This window comes from Ambystoma mexicanum, chromosome 2p (assembly GCF_040938575.1).
Source record: "Ambystoma mexicanum isolate Mex_15411 chromosome 2p, UKY_AmexF1_1, whole genome shotgun sequence".
Lineage (NCBI taxonomy): Eukaryota > Metazoa > Chordata > Amphibia > Caudata > Ambystomatidae > Ambystoma > Ambystoma mexicanum.
The window spans coordinates 779,580,616-779,600,759 of NC_090923.1; the positions used below are offsets into that span (position 1 = coordinate 779,580,616).

The 20,144-nt window shown below is 47.2% G+C and overlaps 1 protein-coding gene across 4 annotated transcripts in view; it reads left to right on the forward strand.

Annotated features, from left to right (window-relative positions):
• Nucleotides 1-1,268: 1,268 nt before the first annotated feature.
• Nucleotides 1,269-20,144, forward strand: part of LOC138566786 (cytochrome P450 2F2-like) — a 376,524-nt gene continuing 357,648 nt past the window's right edge. For all 4 annotated transcript variants that reach the window (XM_069644438.1, XM_069644439.1, XM_069644436.1 and 1 more), the window contains exon 1: nt 1,269-1,490. In XM_069644438.1, the coding sequence (XP_069500539.1) occupies nt 1,314-1,490 (177 nt within the window). In that variant the 5' untranslated portion in view covers nt 1,269-1,313. The remainder of the gene's footprint in view (nt 1,491-20,144) is intronic.

A 20,144-nucleotide genomic window follows, 5' to 3' on the forward strand; every position in this document is an offset into this window, starting at 1 on the left:
GAACTGGCTTTGTATCTTTCCTTTAACAGATTAGTAAAATCTTCTGGCGAGATTGGAGTGAAGTAGTTCAGTCTTGTGGTATCTTATGAGGGTGGGTTGTTTCTGATATGTGTGTTTTGTCCTCTGACACATTTCAAGCTGTCTGGTCCCTTATCTCACTGATGATGTTGTGCATCTGTTACTGTGCATTGTATGCTTCTGAGATGTGTTCAGCATAGTGCAGTTTCTTTGCTTTTAAGGTTTGGGCTTTATAAAGTCATATATCTGCTTTTGTATGCAATTTTGTCCTGTCGGAGGAGATTGCATTACTTTGAAAGTTTGTACCTGTTGCCTTCCATGCAGGATAGGGATATTAAAAAGGAAATCATTCATGTTTTGTTGTAAATGTGTGCATAAGGATTTACATATCTACCAGGTTGCTTTTATTATGTGACTTGGGTACATTCCCAGGGCCCTTTATGAAATGTGGTATTTATTTTAACTCTTGAAAATTAATCATTACCATGGTTTTGTGCAGAATAAAGTTGACAAGATGGGTGGTAATGTGACTAAATTGCAGACTCGGCTTATATCTCAGCTTCACTACTCATTTTATTTGATCCTGGGAAAATCATTTATCTTACTGTCCCTTATCTGCCAAAATTGTCAGCCCCTAGAAGTCAGTCACTTTGCAGTGTTATTAAGAAAAAAAAGGCATCCCTCGTGGTATAGTAGATTATGGTTTCGCTCCAAATATGATACTAACAAATATTAATGATAATAGTGAGCATATAAACGTTACGTTGCACATCAGTTTTTTTGTCGCTTGGCTTACATTCGGGAACTTCTAGTTAAGTAATTCCGCGTGATGCGCCCGATTACCAAAGAACGACGTTACTGCCTGTAACATAATACTCGGAGACTTCGCTTCCAGTGATTTTTATTCAGATGAAAATCATGGTGCGTGCCCGTCTTTTCTATCACAGGACTTTGTAAAACCTAGCAATGACCCGCCACACTATACATAGTTTGAACGAAGACAGAATATTGTCAGAGTTGTAAAGCTGCTTGTGTCGTGCTTCTTCAAATAGAGAGAGCATGCATTAATGATTGGCATGTGTCACACTTGGCATACGTGAAATTCGTGTGAAACTCCCTTCTAAAAAGTAAAGTGACTTGTTTGAAGAGATTATCTAACAACGCGCAGGTAAATGTTACGCAATGTTGCGCAACCGACTCTATTTAAATGCCTGCAGACGCAGCTCTGCTCGCCAACCCCTTTCTGAAAACTCGATATCGCCCATCGAGCGTCCAGCTCGCCGACCACCAGCGGGATGGATTTCAGCGCTACAGCCATTCTTTTGCTGCTCGTTGCCATCACCTGGCTGATATTTACCTATGCCAGGATGCTGGCGGAGAGGCGACAGCTCCCACCAGGACCGAGGCCTCTGCCGCTGATTGGCAACCTGCTGCATGTGAAGCTCAATGACATTGTCCGGTCTCTGATGGAAGTAAGTCTTCAGATCTCGTACTTGTTGTTTTATGTCGTGACTGAATATCAGTCTCTTAGATCAGATATGACGCAGCCACGCTTCAGTGAACCAGTGCTTCCAAATGACACGGAAAAGAGCCAAAAGGTATGATCCTTGCATCCGGGGTCTTAAGATCGCTGGTTTGGACTTGCCTCTCAGAGGCGGCCAGGATGGACTAAGCATTCAGTAATTTAGAAGAAGAAGAAGGATGGACTAAGTTCAGGCAGCTCAGACAAATTGAGTATGATCAAAGCGGGTAGGGATAACCTGTTGCAAGAGTGCTTAGAAGAACGGAGACGTCAGCACGAAGCACTATGTAAGAACACACATTGTTAATATAAACAAAGAAGCAGAGGAGGTCACATAGTATATCCCGTTACTATGTACTGCATGATGCCGATGCTCTGCTTTGACATACATTTCTTCATAAATGGGCATGCTGGCACTTGTGCGCACAGAAAATGGACTGCGAGCAGCATAATTAAACATACACCTAGCATTATTACATCAATAGACTTGTTGTTAAAAAATGTATGTCATAGCAAACAGCCTCCGTATTTCTTTTAGTCATTCAGAACGATAAAATGAAAGGAGCTCTGAAATAAAGGGGATCTCTGGCGGCGTGCTAACCTGCAACAGAAAAAGGATAAAATAATAATAGCCCACTGTATTCTTAATTATAAGCAAAGGAAACAGTCACTCCCTCTCCCCTCGCCTGGTAGTGTGGGCCCCGCCAGCTGCAGCACAGACATTGCAAAGTAAACTGCAGTTTCCCTTTGCCAACTTTGCTTTTTCACCAGCAGAGAGCAGAAAAGTGCATGGTGGGGCCTCTCACAAGCATGGGTTTCCCTTTCAAAAGAAATGGTGAAATACCTAGCCTCCCTGTGGTGCAGAGGGGGGGGGAAGAGAGAGAGAGAGAGGGAAAGAGAGAGAGAGAGAGAGAGAGAGAGAGAGAGAGAGAATATTCTGTTATGAAGATTGAAAAGAAGAATAAGCCATTTGAGCCACGTCACAGTGCCGCCCAGTAAGCAATTCCAGAAGCTCACATCCGGTTTAGAGCTACGTGAGCAAAGGATTGTGTGTATTCCAAGTACCCCAAATGCAAGTCTTTAGCTCCACAACATCTTTGTCTTACAGGGCAGTGCTATTTTATTCATAGCTTTGTAAACCTAAAACAGGCAGTTATCAAGGCTGCAGACCACTGAATCATTGATGGAATATTAATTAGATCAATGACCTGCTATCAATTTACAAATGCTTTTGGCAGATAGTATATGCATGAGCCATTCATTCACGCACTTGGATGCGGTTGGGGGTAGTGAGGGTGGGACTAGAGAGATTTGGGGTAGGGTGGGCAGTGAAGGTAGCGAGAGTGGCAGTAGGCTGGGTGAGTAGAGATTGGGAGTATGGTTGGTAGTGGTAGTGCGAGCAGGGGTAGTGTGGGTGGGTAGGTGTATAGAAAGCAGGTGTAGAGTGGGTTGGTTGGGGTAGAGAACACAGGGTAGAGGGGATGGGTTGGAGTAGAGGGAGTTGGGTTAGAGTGGTTTGGTTGGGTAGAGAGCATGGGGGTGGGTTTGGATAGAGAGGGTGGGGTTAGAGAGAGAGGGGGTAGGGTGGTGGGTAGTGGTAGAGTGTGGGGATAGGGTAGGGTGGGGATAGAGAGAGTGGGGATAGGGTAGGTTGGAGGGGGTACAGAGAGAGCAGGTAGGGTGGGTGGTAGAGAGTGTGTGGGAAGGGTGCATTCTGTTAGATAGTGGCCATAAGGTTGGTTGGGTAGAGTTGAATTAGGCTGGGTGAGTGGGGGTAGATAAAGCAAAGATGGGTCGATGGAGATAAATAGTGTGGGTGGAAGAGGGCAGAGGGAGCGGAGGTAGGGTGGGTGTTTGTGGTTGAGAGATAGGGGTAGGGTGCATGAGTGGTGAAAGAGAGCATAGGATTGGTCGTGTAAGTGGTGAGCGAAGAGGCCATGCAGATAGGGTGGCGCAGAGAGAGAGAGAGAGAGAGAGAGAGAAAGAGAGAGAGAGAGAGAGAGAGAGAGAGAGAGAGGGTTGGGTGGGTAGAGAGAGTGGGGGTATTGTGGGTGGGTCAAGGTAGAGAGAGGGGGTTAGAGAGAGTTGGTGTAGGATGGGTGGTGTTGGAGAGAACTGGGGTAGGTGGGTGGATGATTCATAGGTTGGGTGAAGAAAGAGAGTGGAGGTCGGGTGGGTGCATCAGTGGTAGTGTGCGTGGCGGTGGGTAGACAGAGTTGTGGTAGGGTGGGTGGGTGTAGCGTGTGGAGGTAGAGTGGGGGGTTTGAGTAGAGAGAGTGGGGGTAGACAGTGGTAGGGTGGGTGGCTGGTGGTAGAGAAGGTGGGGATTAGATGAGTGGGGTAGAGAGAATGGGGGCATGGTTGACTGGTTGAGAGAGTGGGAATAGGATGGGTTGGTGGAGCAGAGAGAAGGGGGTAGGGTTGGTGTGTGGTGGTGGAGAGGGTGGTGGTAAGGTCGGTGGTTGGGGTACCAAGAGTGGGGGTTTAGAGAGTGTGGGGGTAGGGCAGGTGTGGTAGAGCAAGTGGAGTAGGATGGGTGGGAGTAGAGAGAGGAGGTAGGGTGGGTGTCAGTAGAGAAAAAGGGCATATAGTAGGGTTGATGGGTGGGGTAGAGAGAGTGGTGTTAAGATGGGTGGGTTTAGAGAGAGTGGGTGTCGTCTGTGAGTGTATAGAGAGAGCAGGGGTTGGACGCACAGATTGTGGTAGAACATGTGGGTTTGGAGGAGTGGGTTGGGCTAGAGAGAGTGGTGGTAGGGTGGGTGACTAGGGTAGAGATGGTGGGAGTAGGGATAGTGAAGGTAGATAGTGTGCTGATAGGGTGGGTGGTGTTAGATTGAGTCGGGGAAGAGAATTGGGGTAGGATGGGTCATGCTCGAGAGAGAGTGGAGGTAGGGTGGGTGGGGGCAGTTTTGAGTTAGACTTGGTCGGTGGAGGTAGAAAGAGTGGAGGTAGGGTGGGTGTGGTTAGAGAGAGTGGGGTAGGGTGGGCTGGATGGGTAGAGAGAGTGGAGGTAGGGTGGGTACAGAGTGAGTTAAGGAAGAGTGTTTGGGTGTGGGTAGAGAGAGAGTGGGGGTAGGGTGGAAGGAGAGGGGGAGAGTGTGTGGATAGTGTGGGTGGGCGAAGGGAGCATGTGGATAGGGTGGGTGGTGGGGTGGAGAGAGTGGGGTAGGGTGGTGGAGTTAGAGTGCAACAATAACACTGAGGAGGTAAAGAGGGAAGAAAAGCCTGTGCTGGACCACCCTCAAGAAAAGGTCAACAACCTTTATAACTAAACATACAGGTCCGACAGGTATCTTGTTTGAATTCGACGTAAGTAACCTCGGGTCAACAAAAGGGTTGAGAGAAAAAGGCCTGCCCTTATTCCATTAAATCAATAGGCAGTTTGTAGAAAAATATACAATTTTATTAATATTCACAACAAATGATCATAAGAATCTATACAAAGATAATACACTCACTGAAGAGTATAGCAGTGCATTTGAAGAGATTGTACTGACATTGAGTAGTTCAGGGAGGGAGAACAATATAGTTTGCTGATTGTCAAATTAACCCTCCTTGTTTCTTCAGTGTTAGCAATAATGGACAAGAAAAAAGAAGAACATCAGTGCAATGACATAGATAAAACCGTCAGTCTAGGGTGTACAGGACAGAGCAAACTAGCTCTCCTACAAGTTAGAGGTATTATGCACATAAAGTGTCATGTGCAAGTGCAATTAGGCAAAAATGTAAACAAAGTAACACCGGGTTTTCTCAAACATACACAGCATTCTCTCGTTCAAAACATCTCATACACACCCTTCTCAACATACACTTATCCAACATGTTTCTTTCTGTCAACCACTCAACAAAAAGAGTGGCTATAAACAAAAAATGAAAGGAAATTCGTCAGGGAACTGTCACGTCTATGTCGGTCATTTTTGCACTAAGTAAAACACGAGAACACACACATTAAACATTAATTGATTCTCTCGTGATACAATCCTATCAGTGCCTATATAGAAGTACAAATAATGGCATAAGAACAATGCGCCACTCCAGTATTCCTATAGGGTGTATATCCACAGCCACAACCCCTTGTTGAAACGATTAGTTACCTACGTAAAAAGAAAAACAAGAAGGACAATTAGAACATGGTCCAAATGCCCTACCAAACTAACCAGTATATAATTTACCGGTTGCGAGTTTTTTTCTATTTTTTTACAAAAATAATTCAATTTGGCTAAAAACAAAAAAAGAGAAAAGTGTTCACCAATCAACACCACCAGCCGACATCAGTACAACACCGAGGTCCGAGTCTACAGTGGGTGCCCATCACTACCGCTACCACCCCGGGTAACTATTCCTATAAACAACATGCCTCTGTTCCGGTGCCCCAGCTAGTACACCACTTTACAAATGTGTGGGGCAGGTGCTTACCATCCAAAGGATGGTCCAGGAGGCTCAACTGCACTCTCACGTGGGCAGTTTGAGCGAATGGAACACACACCAGGCGTAGAGATCCTCTGCTGCAGGATATTCTCAACCAGAATGTGCTTGGGCATCACACAACTATTCTCTTCTGTAACAAGGTGGAAACACACAACACATAAGTGGACCTCAATAGGTCTATTTCCCAAAGCAATAGGGAGAAGAAAAAGGGAAACTCTAACGTAATCCTTCTGCGATCCGGATTGCATGACAATTACCTTTCTAAGCAGAATTCCATCCATAAATGGGTAGAGTTGTCTCGGCCTGGGGGATCCCAATAATGAGGAAAAAGGGGGAACGAGAAGCCTTGGAGTCCAAATTTCCTACAGCATGCTTCTTAATGCAGGGTCTAACACGTGTAGACACTAGCAGAGAAACAGGAGGAGAAACACATGGGGAAGGAGAAAAAGAGAGAGATATGCGGGTGAGTCTAGACCTCGCGGGTGCTCATTAACGAAAACGCTTAAGACTAGCCGCTGTTTTTTACCTTGCTGCAGTCTTTTACCTTGCTGTTAGAGTGTATGACAGAAGAAAGTGGGGGTGTGGCGAGAGAGTGTTGGGGTAGGGTGGGTTGTGTTAGAGAGAGTGAGGGTGGGTTGGGATTTATGGTGTTGATTTAGGATGAGTGGGTGAGGGTAGAGAGTGTGGGGGTAGGGGAAGGGTGGGTGGACGCAGTGCGAGTCGGGATAGGGTGGGGTCTAGAGAGATTTTTTGTAGGGTTGGCAGAGTTAGAGAGAGTGGCGGTAGGGTGGATGAGTAGCGGTAGAGAGAGTCAGGCTAGGGTGCATGGAGACAGAGAGAGTGGAGGTAGGTATGGTGGGGTAGAGAGAGTGTGCGTAGGGTGGGTGGGGGAAAAGAGTGTACATATATATGTAGAGAGAGAGGATGCAAGGTGGGTATAGTGAGAGTGGGTTCAAGAGGAAAGCATGTGGATAGGATGGGTGGGTTTGGTTAGAGTGAGTGTGGCAAGGGTGGGGAATGTGGGTAGAGATCGTTGTGGTAGGTTGGGTGATGTTAGAGAGAGTGGGGTAGGGTGAGTTGGGGTATAAGGCATTGAGCTAGGCTGGGTGGGTCGGGGTAGAGAGAATGGGGTAGTCTGGGAGTTTGGGGTAGAGAGAGTGGGGGTAGGGTGAGGTGTGTGGGTAGGGAGAGTGGGGTGGGTAGTGTTAGAGAAAGTGGGGGTCGGGTGAGTTGGGGTATAATGCATTGAGTTTGGCTGGGTGAGTAGAGGTTGAGAGAGGGAAGCCAGTGTTGATGGGTGTGGTAGAGAGTGGGAGTATGGTACGTTGAGGTAGAGAGTGGGGTAGGGTGGATGGGTTGGGCTAGAGTGAGTCAGTGTAGGGTGGGTGGTGCTAGAGAGAGTGGGTAGAGAGGGTGGGAAAGGGAGCATATGGATAGAGTGGTTGCGTGGGTGAGCAAATAGACCATATGGATAGGGTGGGTGGGGGCTCTCTTCCCCCACCAACCCACCGTAGCTACACAATATCTTCACTGCCTCTTTGTCACACACTCTCTTCCCCACCCAGCCTACTCCCTCTCACTCTACCCCACCCACCCTACCCCCACTCTCTCTAAGCCAAACCACTAAACCCCACTTGGTCTTTCTCCACCCACTCTACCTCCACTCTCTCTTCCCCCACCCACCCACCTCCGCTCTCTGTACCTCCACTCACCCTACCCCCATGCTCTCGACCCTAATCACCCACCCTACCACCATGCTCTCGACCCCAACCCACCCTTCTGATCCTCACTCTTTCTACCACAAGCAATGCACCCTAACCCTGCTCTCTACACACACAAAGCTTACCCCACTCTCTCTACACCCATCCATCCTAAAACCAACATCCTTACCCCACCCACCAACCCTACCCTATGCCCTCTCTCTCTCTACTGACACCCATCCACCCTACCTCAATCCCTCTACCCCCACCCTAGCCTCCACCCTAACCACCCACCTTAGCCCCACCCTTTCTACCACCACACACCAATCCTACCCTCCTCTCTCTTCCCACACCAACCCAATCTACTCCCACTCTCTCTACCAGCCCACCCTGCGCCACTCTCTCTACCCCACCCTCTCAATCACCAGCCACCCACCCTACCACCACTGTCTACTCCTACACACCCTCCCTAACCCCACTCTCTCTACCCCAACCCACCCACTCTACCTCCACTCTCACTTCTCCCACCAACCCACCCATACTACCCACACTCTCTCTACCACCACCCACCCTTTCTCCACTCTCCCTATCTCCACCCATCCAACCCCCACCCACACAAACTACAACCACTCTCTCTAACGCCAACCATCCTACAACAACTCTTTCTACCCAGCCTCCACGACTCTCTCTACCTCCAGCCACCATACCTCCACTCTCTCTACCCTACCCACCCAACCTACACCCACCCTCTCTAAAGCACCCACCCACCACCCACTCTCTCTACCCCAGCCACCCACCCAGCACCCACTGTTAGGTAGAGCGGGTGGGGTAGAAAAAGTGGGGGTAAGGTGGGTGGGGGTAGACAGTGGACTAAGGTGGGTCGGTAGATTGTAGCAAGTGAGGATCGAGTGGGTGGAGTTAGAGAAAATGGGGGTAGGGTGGGAGGTTAGAGAGTGTAGGAGTAGGGTGGGTGGGGGCAGAGAGAGTGGAGGTAGTGTTGATGTGTGGTGGTAGAGAGGGTGGGGGTAGAGTCAGTTTTTGGGGTAGACAGAGTAGAGGTTTTAGAGATAGTACGGTTAGGGTGGATGTTGTAGAGAGAGTAGGAGTAGAGTGGGTGAGGTTAGAGAGTGTGGGGATTTCCATTGAGAGAGTGGGTCTAGGGTAGCATGGGTAGGTGGTAAGAGAGATTGGGGGTATGGTGGGTGGGTAGGGGAAGAAAATATGGATAGGTTGGGTGGGGGGAGGAAGAGCATATATGGACAGGGTGGGTGGGTAGCGGTACTGAGAGTGGGCGTAGGTGAGTAGGGGAAGAGTGTGAGGTAAGAGAGTGGGTTTGTGGAGAGAATGAGAGCGTGTGAGGTAGGGTGGGTGGTGTTAGAGAGAGTGCGGGTGGGTTGGGGTATATGGAGTTGAGGGTGAGGGTAGAGAGAGTTGGGATAGGGTGGGTGGGTGAGAGTAGAGAGAGTTAGTATATGGTGGGTGGTGCTAGAGAGAGCAGGGATAGTGTGTGTGAGTGGGGGTAAAGAGATTTGGGGTAGGCTGGGAGGAGAAAGAGAATGGAGGTGGGGTAGAGAGAGTGGGATTAGTGTGGGTGGAGATAGAGAGAGTGGAGGTAGTGTGGATTGGTGCAAGTACAGAGAGTGGAGGTAGGGTTGTATGGTGGGTGGGTGTCAGTTGAGAAAGTGGGCACAGGGTAGGATGGGTGGTATAGAGAGATCGGGCTGAGTGGGTGGGTCGATTAGAGTGAGTGCGGGTAGGGTAGGTGGATAATGGGAGAGTGGGGGTAGGGTGGGAGGCCATAGAGGGAGCAGAGGTAGAGTCCATATGTTGGGATAGAGAGAGGGTGGGTGAATTGGAGTAGAGAGAGCGGTGGTAGGGTGGGTGGGTAGAGATTGCAGGTAGGGTTGGTAGTGGTGGAGAGAGCAGGGGTGGCTTGGTATCGAGAGAGCAGGGGTAGAGTGGGTGGGTTGGGGAAGAGAGCATGTGGGTATAGTGGGTGGGTTGGAGTAGAGAAAGCAGGGGTAGAGGTGTTGTGTTGGTGTAGAGGTCGTAGGGGGGTAGGGTTGGTGGGTGGTGGTAGAGAAAGTGAAATTAGGGTGTGTCATGTTAGAGAGGTTGGGGAGGGATGAGTTAGAGTTGAATTGGGCTGGGTTGGCGGGACTGGATAGAGTTGAAATAGGGTGTGGGGGTACAGTGAGTGGGAGTGTGGTGGCTGGGATGGGATAGAGACAGTGCAATCAGTGTGGTTGGGTGGGTTTAGAGAGAGTGGGGGTCTGATGAGTGGGTGGGGGAAGAAATCATGGGAATAGTGTTGGTGGGTAGGGGTAGAGTGAGTGTGGGAAGGGTCGATGGGTCTGGCATCGAGAGAGTGGCAGTGGGGAGGTGTTGGATTAAGGGCATTGAGTTAGGTCAGATGAGTAGGGGTAGAAATAATGCGGCTTGGGTCAGTGGGATAGAGGGAGTGGGGGTAGTGCAGGTGGGTATAGGTACAGAGAGTGGGGATAGGGTGGGTGAGTGTAGGTAGAGAGAATCAGTATAGGGTGGTTGGTATTATAGAGAGAGGGGGTAGAGAGAGTGGGAGTCTGGTTGGTGAAGAGAGAGAGGAGAAGGTAGGGTGGCTGGGGGTAGTGAGAGAGGGGGTAGTGTGAATGGAATAGAGAGAGTGGAGGTAGGGTGGGTTGGTGCAAGTAAAGAGAGTGGAGGTAGTGTGGGGTCTGGATGGGTAGAGTGAGTGGAGGTAGGGTGGGTGGGAGTAGAGGGAGTGGAGGTAGGGTGGGTGAGATTAGAGAGAGTAGAGGTAGGGTGGTTTGGAGTAGAGAGAGTGGACGTAGAGCCGGTGGGTGGGGGAAGAGATCATGTGACTAGTGTTGGTGGGTAGGGGTAGAGTGAGTGTGGGAAGGGTTGATGGGTCATGCATTGAGAGAGTGGCAGTAGAGTGTGTTTGTGTTTATGGAATTGAGTTAGTTTGGGTGGGTAGGGATAGAGAGAGTGGGGGTTGGGAGGGTGGGTATAAGTACAGAGAGTGGGGGTAGGCTGGGTGAGTGGAGGTAGAGAGAGTCGTGTAGGGTGGTTGGTGTTAGAGTGTGGGGGCAGAGTTGGTGAGTGGGGGTAGAGAGAGTGGGGGTAGGGTAGGTAGAGAGAGAGAGGAAGGTAGAGTGCTGGGGGTAGAGAGAGAAGGGGTAGTGTGAGTGGAATAGAGAGAGTGGAGGTAGGGTGGGTTGGTGCAAGTAGAGAGAGTGGATGTAGTGAGGGTGGGTAGAGAGAGTATAGGTAGGGTGGGTGGGAGTAGAGGGAGTGGAGGTAGAGTGGGTGGGGGTAGAGAGAGTGGTGAGAGAGTGGTGATATAGTGGGTGGTGGTGGGCAGATATATATGGTGGGTGGGTTGGGGTAAAGAGAGTGATGATAGGATGGTGTGAGGTAGTGTGGGTGGGAGTAGAGAGTGGGTGTAGGGTTGGTTGGTGGGGTAGAGAGAGTGGGGGCAGGGTGCATGGGGGTAGGGTGGGTGAGGGAATGTGACTAGGGTAATTAAATCTAAGAAAGACACAAATTATTTACAGATTTTTGAGGCTCAACATGATTCAAAGGAATTCTTCAAAATCTTGAAGGAATTAGGGAAGCTAAGGAACACTCTACAGGAAACTATTGGCAAAGATATCGAATGGTGTTCTTGAATCCATGAGGTCTGTTAGGCAGAATCACATGCAGTACCCTTTGGGAACACTACATGCAATTAAGACTACAAGTGTCAGTAAAATGTCACCTTTGGTACAAGCCTGTACTACACAGTTATGTGGTAGCAGTGGATGAGCAGCCAGACTTATCTCAAGAGTTGTGTGAGCAGCAGAACAAGTTACACAAAGGACCAACTAATACACTGATTCAAATATACACAGATTCAAGGTTTCTTGGTAAAAGAATATATATATTTTTTTCTACACAGTCAGTTAGAAAACATTCCACTAGTAAGAGCAGCTCAATATCACACACTAATATACTACAATACACCACCAATATGCTGCTGAACAAGTTCAGCTCCCCTGAAGTGGGAGCAAAATGGCACTTCAGTTACTTACAAAGGGGATAAAAAGAAAAGGTTATCAGAAAGTCAGCCCAAATACATTCATAGGCAGGGCAAAGAGTTTCAGTTAACTACAACCAGCAATTCTTCTCAATAGGCCTGGGCCAAAGTAAATGGTTCAGAGTCTTTGTATAGGATAGCCCGGTTCTGTTAGATAACGGTTAAGTCTTTGCCACAGTTTAGAAGAATTTGGCTAGACGAAAAGTTTGACAAATGTTTAGGGAAGGACAAGCCTTCGAAGTTGAGAAAGTATCCAAGAACCTTCGCGATGGCCAAAAAGATTTCCGGACTGTGTTTGCACAGTACCTTGTTAGTGAAGAAGAGCTGTAGCAGAGGCAGTTGTTCCTGGCAGTTCGAGCAGATTTTGCTGTTCCTGTGCTTCAGTCGTGGGGATAAGAAGGAGAATGTCAGGAGGTTCCTGCACTGCCAAGGGATGAGGACACAAGCCTAGCAACATGTTGGTTTAAGGAGTGAGTGCCTTAAAATCCACAAGCTGGTTTCCTTCCCTCTGGCTATCTGGTTTTCAACAGCACTCTGTAGAAAATTTGACGAGATGGGGACGGTGTCCAGGTGCTTGTGAGTTGGTTGTTCCACCCAAACTGAAGGGAAGAAGTTAACCTTGAAGGGCTACTCTGTCGATGGAGTTTCAGGCAATTTGGACCTGCAGCAGGGCTTCACCAGTTGTCCAGGAGTTGCAGCAGTCCTCTTCCGTCAGCTCGTCTTGGTTTTTTTTGTTCCAGTGGTCGATTCTTCTTTCCAAGTCCCAGAGACCTGCTTTTAAACAGTTTTCCGCCATTCATTCCAGCCTGGCTGTCACTCACACAGCTGGTGTCTGTCCTTGCCGGACAGCCAGCCGGCCAATCATGCCATAGTGCATTCAGGTCTCCTAGGAGACTAAGTACAGGGAGTTTCGGGCAACTCCCTCACATCCTCTGCACCCCAGACACCCTGGTGCCAGAGGAGGGCTTCAGCACTAAAGCCCGCCAAAGGCCAATGAACAAATGGTCTAAACCTGGTTTGGCGTGCAGAGACAAACACAAGAAGGACCTTTCCGAAAAGAAATGGCAAAAAAAGTTGACCAGAATCTGTTTTTACAGATAGGTCTTGGGTGCCATATTGAAAAAATAGGCTGACCCGATTTATAGATACTGTTTTTCACGGTTGGGAAAAATCATGGTAGTTTGATCTAAACCACTTCCACCAGCCATTTAAATTAGGAAAGGGTAACATTTGACTGTTACTTGAGTGTTTTGACGCAGGGGAAGCTAGCAACCCCTCCAGCACTCTATAGAAAGATAGTGTGTGCTAGGTCAGTAAATTTAAAGAGACTAGTAAAGTCAATTTAACTTTACATGCTCTGGGAGACAGTAGTCAGTCCCAGAGAAGGTATGTAAACCTTGGGAAGTCCCCTGTGCCACTGCACTGAAGGTGCTGTGTGCCACACAGAAAACGATGATGACTAGGGAGTTGTTTAAAAACTACAAAACCAAAGAACACAAAAGTAAAACACACATCAAAATACATGGTTGAGTGGGAAAAAAGGCTCTCAATCTTCCCAGGTAAACAAATAAAATCCTAGAAATCCAGCAAAGTTGCTGGGGGTCTAAAAGGTAAGGGAAATTAGCACATTTTGAGAATTCTCCCTAACAAGGCCATAGTGGATAACGTGGAAAAAATTAAACCACCATTCATAAAGAGAAAGTTCTGAAAGCACAGACAACTACCTCTAATAAAGCAGGAGTAAAGGGAGATTTTAAAATCAGTGATCACACGGGTGTCCCAGTTTCCAATTTTAGGGGCATTTCGGGCAATATCTTGCTTAAACTTAAACCGTCATCATGTAAAGGGGATATTTTTCCAGCTACAACCATTAAGGCATGTTCTGAATTATTGATTAGTACCATTGCTAAAATTGTTAATGCCTCATTGAATGAAGGTTATGTTCCCACACGATTGAAGGGAGCCTGGATTACCCCTCTTCTTAAAACGCATGGTGGAGTGGCAAGAGAACGGCTCTTTGTGATGGAGACCCTGTGCTGTTTAGTTTGTTTATACTGCTTACTGTTGGAGGAGGAGCAGCAACCTTAAAACCACTTCCACCCCGCCGAGCAGCGTGGAGTGGAGAGACAGTGGCTGTTTGTGTTGGAGTCCCTGTGCTGTGCAGTCTGTTTAAACTGCTTACTGTTGGAGGAGGAGCAGCAACCTTAACACCACTTCCACCACACGGCGCAGTGCAGAGTGGCGATAGAGTGGCTGTTTGTGCTAGGGACCCTGTGCTGTGCAGTCTGTTTACACTTCTTACCATTGGAGGAGGAGCAGCAACCTTAAAACCACTTCCACCCTGCAAACAAGTGCAGAGTGGCAAGAGAGTGGCTGTTTGTGCTGTTTGTGGTGCTCGTGTTGCTTGCGGTGCTTAGAACATGACCAAACATATCAAATTACACGAGACACAGAACCTGGTCAGCCAAAAAAGGACCCGCAGCCAAGCGCGGAACTTCATACACAGTAAGTCTAACAGCAGAATGATGTCTGTCACAGAAAATGAAGTACTGACACAGTCACCCCATACCATAAGAAAAATCACTATTGATACTGTTCACGCGAAGACTGAAACACACACCCTCTCTCACGAGAAGACATATCAAGTTCTCCTCAATTTCCCCCGTCTGGCCGTGTTGACTCTATACCTCTTTTTTCCACTGTGCAGTCGAGCAGGGGAGGAGCAGTCCATCCATCACTTGGCCGGCTGGAGTGAGGAGCTAAGCTACGGGTGGCTCTTCCGCTGCAATGTTGGTGGCGTGTATATCCTTTGGTGCTGTGGGTGTGGAAAGGCTGTATGGCAGTCAGAGCCGCCGAAGCAGCAGGCTTGGTAGCCACCGGGAACTAGCATTTGATTAATGCCAAGAACCAAAAGATGTGAGGGTAGGGCACCCACCCCGAATCACAGAAGCCGAATAGATTGTCCCCTCACACCGGGTTGGCACGGGCACCTGGATGTTAGAGTTACGGGTAACCCTGTGGCAGCCAATGGGGGGAAGAGGGATTAGGTAGAGGTTGTGGCTAGGTAGTGCGTGGTAGGAACACCGTAAAGAAGGTAAGGAAATTGTAGTTTGGATGGGTGTGGGGGATTTTAGGGAAAAGAAACACACATACCATTTTATAACACTCCTGACCCATTCCTACGAGCAACCCTGCATATCATAAGTACCTAAAACCTATCTGAGAGTTCTACATGAACCTTTACCCTACCTACTACAGTGTGGAGTTTCCACCACGCAATATGTGACATTAACATATTTAACCTGAGAGCATGACACAGCGAGCATAACAAAAAATGAAGCATGTAACATCAACTCAGGACTACATGAAAACACATAACATTATCCTTACTGCTAATTTGCACATTAAAAAGAGAATGTTTTGTAGCACATGTAACACATATTGGCACAAGAGCAAGCATGGTGTTACACACAAGGGTTTTTCCGCTTCATGAGGGAACAAACACATGGCCCGTTGGGCAAGCGAAAGCAAACTAGATTGGCAAAAACATTCAAGGGCTATCCCTTATCTTCATGCAATGCCGCTGAACTAAACGTGGCACTTCAGTGCATAATGGTATGGTGTTTTTCCGATGTGTTTCACTTGTGGCGCGTAATGTCTCCCAAACAACTTAAAAACACAATGTCTTTCCGTTCTGAACAACCATCCTAACAATGGAGAGCTGAACCAGGCTGCTGTCGCACCTTGCCCATAGAGTTTGCCAGTACAAGTCACACACAGTCAGAGAAAAGCCCCACAAAACATATTAAACATTGCACCAAGCACTTAACTGAGCGTCCGGGCCCCCCAAGGGGTGACCAGGACATGAAACAGAAGAGCGCTGCACACACCAGACCGACTCCGTGCTCACTGCCGCGGTCTGGGATGAAGGTGCTGCAACATTCCTCCGGTGTCCCTCTGCGTGTCAGATTTCCCCTCGTCAACTGCCATGACCACCCATGCTGGATAATTCCTCAATAAGCCGCACCTGAGCATGGGTGGCTGGCATACTAATTAGGCTGAAGCTAATGATCACCAGCTGTTCATGTGCGCGAAGCACACAGACTACAATCTTTACCCAAGGCTGCTGGGAATTGTAGTTCTCCCAGCAAACTGGCCTTAAATGTGCACTGCTCGCCTCTTTCTGCCCCAGCCCCAATTCATGGCAATTACAACTCCAGTGGGAAAGAGAGAAAGAAACAAAAAAATAGTGCAAGCTGGAAAGTGGGCGGAGCACCTGCTCGACAGCACGGTCTGCTTAACTGACAAGGATACCCAGCCCATTAGGCAGATTATAGGGCACACCCACCCCAAGTCAAAATAAGTAAAGGTAGCTGAAGACGAAAATAACATAGCAAAATCACAACCCCAAAGATAACTTTGGGCAATTGTTATGAAAACTACAGGAGATGATCCAAACAATCTCCCAGAACAAGAGTTCTATACCGAGGAAACACCTGACAACCAGATACCAGAATTAGAACTATCAACATGGAAATCTGCATCCCAACTAAGATGCATGCCATTTGATCTTGATTCGCATGACCAATTACTTGAACACGATGCTTTGTGCTTCCCAAATTCACTCCTCACATTTTCTGGATGCCCAAATGTTCAACATAAACTGCCAGTCGAAACGACTAACTCTACCTCATTCATGTCAAAAAAGAAGATTCCATCCACGAGAACATCAGAATGTTCAGGAAACACTGAGGCAGACCAGACTAAACACTGCAGAGCGTCCAAAAAAATAAACATTGAATCCACAAGCGAAACTGACTCTTCTGATTCTTCTGTTGTATCTGCAAGCCGTAGCAAAAATTCATGAAAAACCACACCACACAGTCACAATAAAAATATAACCAGACGCACCGTCGTCAAAGATTGAGAGAAAGAGTGCTGGAAAAATCTGACCTCCTTCAAACGCAATGCAACTTAATGTCCGCTTTAAAAATTGCATTGGCCCTGATCCCGATATTATACAAATCAATTCACAAACGTTTCAAAGATCAGGCAACATTACTTGCCATGACTCACACCAAGATAATCCACATATTTGCATTCATAAATTCTCTACAACAAAGACTTGATAGAGAAACTGAATCTGAACATTTTGTACACAAACTATTAACTGACCACATGAGAGACATTGGGGCGAATACAAGATTCAGCTTGATGTAGCCAAAGCGATACTGAAATGGGACAAATAAACAATGAAAAGAGCTCACCTTGACCAAGAAGTAACAAACAATCACGTCTATATTAGCCCAAATATCCATTCAGGTGAGATCGAGTGTTAGAGAGAATCCTCATATAAGTGCTAATTCTCTTCACGTTAGAGACCCCCAGCAACTTTGCTGGACTTTGAGGACTTGATTTTTTTACCTGGAGATAGTGGGACCCTTTTTCCCCACTCTCTCATGTATTTTGATATGTGTTTAACAGTAGAAACCCTGAGGCACCTTTTGCTGTCATGCCCGGAACTGGCCGCAAAAAGAATGACACACATGGGACATTTATCCAAAAACAGCAGGTGCGGAGAGGAAGAATACTGGTGGAACATCCTGATGTCAGGGGCAAATGTAAAATCAGTATCTGCAGTCGGTCAGTTCTTTCAGAATATAAACCTGAAGAAAGAAGAGGCAACCTGAGAGCAACCGGGAAAACTAAAATCTCTACCCGACCAGGCGGTGAAGCGGAAAAGAGAAGCCTTTTCATGTTCACACCATTTGTAAAAACTGTGAAAACAGTTGAATCAAAAAAAAAAAAAATGTGTTTTACCTCTGTGTTTTCTTTGTTTATGGAGTCCAACCAACTCCATAGGCATCATCTCTTCATTTGTGTCATACAGCACCCTCAGTGCAGTGGCACAGGGAAGCCTTTTCAGGCTCTCCCAAGGTTAAAATAACTTCTCTGGGATAAACTACTGTTTCCCAGAGTATGTAAAGTGAAATTGACTTTACTAGTCTTTAAAATTCCTAGACCCAGCACACCCTATCTTACAATAGAGTGTTGGACGGGTTACTTAGTATCCCCTGTGTTTAGATACTCATGTAACAGTCAACTGCTACCCTTTCCTCTCAGAATGGCTGGTGGCAGTAGTTTTACAATGAACTACCATGATTTTTCCCGTCTGCGAACTATACGTAGCTCCGGTAACGTTAAATCGCAGAATCCATGTTTTTCAATATGGCGCCTGACCCCTTTTGTGGTCCCGGTCTTCTTTTTTCACCATTTCATTTAGGAAAGGTCCTTCTAGAGTTTTTCTCTGTGCGCCAAACCAGGTTTAGTCTCTTTGTTCATTCACCTTTGACGGGCCTCATGAGTGAAACCTTCGTCAGGCACCCAAGTGTCAGGTGTAGACAGGAAGTGAGGGAGATGCCCGAAACTCCCTGTGCTTAGTCTCTTAAGAGACCCAAATGCACTCTGTGCTGATTGGCTGGCTGACTGTCCGGCAAGGAGAGCCACCCTTCTTGGTGAGTGACAGCTAGGCTGGAATGAATGGGTGAGAAATGAATAAAAGGCAAGTCTCTTAGCTTGGAAGACAGAGTCGACCACTGTAATGAAGGGACCGAAAAAGAGCTTGAAGAGGACAGCTTCTGCAACTCCTGGACTGTTGGTTTGCCCAGTGAAGACCTGCTGCAGGTCCGAATCGCTAAATTCACATCGATAGAGAAGCCCCTGCAAGGAAGACTTCTCCCTTTGAGTTGGTGGGACCAATAAACTCACAAGTAAGCCACCTGGACACCCATCTCGGAGCTGGTTGAATGTCCTCAGAGTTGCTGCAGGAAACTGTAGGACCAGGGAGAGGGACACGGGTTTTTGTGCGTTACTCACAGCCACCGAAATTGAAGTTTTCCAGGTGCAAGCTTTTTGACCAGTCCCAGTGCAGTGCAGGAGTCCCCCAACATCCTCCCTCTTGTCCCCACGACTGAGGCCCAGGAGAAGTGGGATCTGCAGGAAATGCCAGGAACCGAAGTCATCAGCTGCCTCTTTTTTCTTTTAGGTACTGTAAAACAAGACTGAAAGTACTTACCTCTCACGGTGAAAGTGCTTGAAACTTTTGCAACTCACAAGCCTAATCAGCTTTTGACCCAACATATGATTCTTCTTTCTACAAACTACTTTTGAGAACTTGTGCAGAGACTTTTCCGTTTACTTACCAGAACTGTTTTATCCTATCAAAGACTTTAGCCCCTTTGACTTTGGCCTAGCCTATTGAATTGAATTGACTCTTCTGGTGAACTCAAAATATTTTCACTGTCTAAGAATAATTTTAACCTTTCATGTTCTAATAACCTTTGCCTTTACCCCTCTTGAAAAGTATTCTGAATGCCAACAGTAAGATATTAATATCCCCAGCACCCTTGTTACTAAAGTTACCTGTAGGTATATGTTGTGTGTGTGGGCCACCCCAAAAAGGGTCTTAACTGATTCAGAAGCTTAGAGTGCACAGTATTGAAGTATATTTGTGTGTTGCTTTATGATTGCCTCCTTCTAATGAATGTTTTATAACTGACTGGTAAATAAATTAATAAGTTTTGATCAGAGAAACCTTCAGTGCAAGCGTTTATTTGAACACCTATCTTTGTAAACCTCTGTGTAACATCATTACTGCTCACATTTCCCCTCTTGAGATAAGTTTGGCTGCTCAACACGCTACCAAAACTGTGTAGTACAGACTTATACCAAAGGTTAGTTTGCTTGCACCTGTAGTCATATTGGCTTGTAGTGTTCCCAGGGGGTACTGCATTCAAACTTTGCCTAACATCAGGGAGTATCTAGTATCAAAGATGTGTAGTATATCCCATGACCCTTTTCATACTCACCCGATAACAAAACCAACCTCGCTGGTTATTAACATGGGAAAAACATCTTCAGTGCCTGATGTGAGATGTAGAGACCAGCCTAACGACCAAGACTCCACAACCGTTTTTGTGAACCCTCGCTTTTTGTGGTTGGAAATGATCCAAAAGAAGCATCAATTGGCAACCCAACATAACCTCAGTAACTATATGCCCTACAACAACAAACATCAAACCAATCTCTGACATGTTTATAATTGAATGTGATAATAACAAGACTAACTATGACATCTTCTACTCATATAAAAAAAGAAACAAATGGCAAAAAATAGTGCTTGTCTTAAAAAAAAAAACAATCAAAAATATGACAGCAAAGCAAGTGACTAAAACATGTTGTAGGGCCTCATTCCGAGGTTGGCGCAAAGGCATACCGGCCACCGTTAAGGCCATTGGTGCCAGTAATCCCTTTGCACCCTATTCCGAGGTCCCTTAGCGGGTCCCGCAATGGGCGCCTGGTTTTACCAGCCTCCCTTAGCGGCAGCCGCTAAGGGACC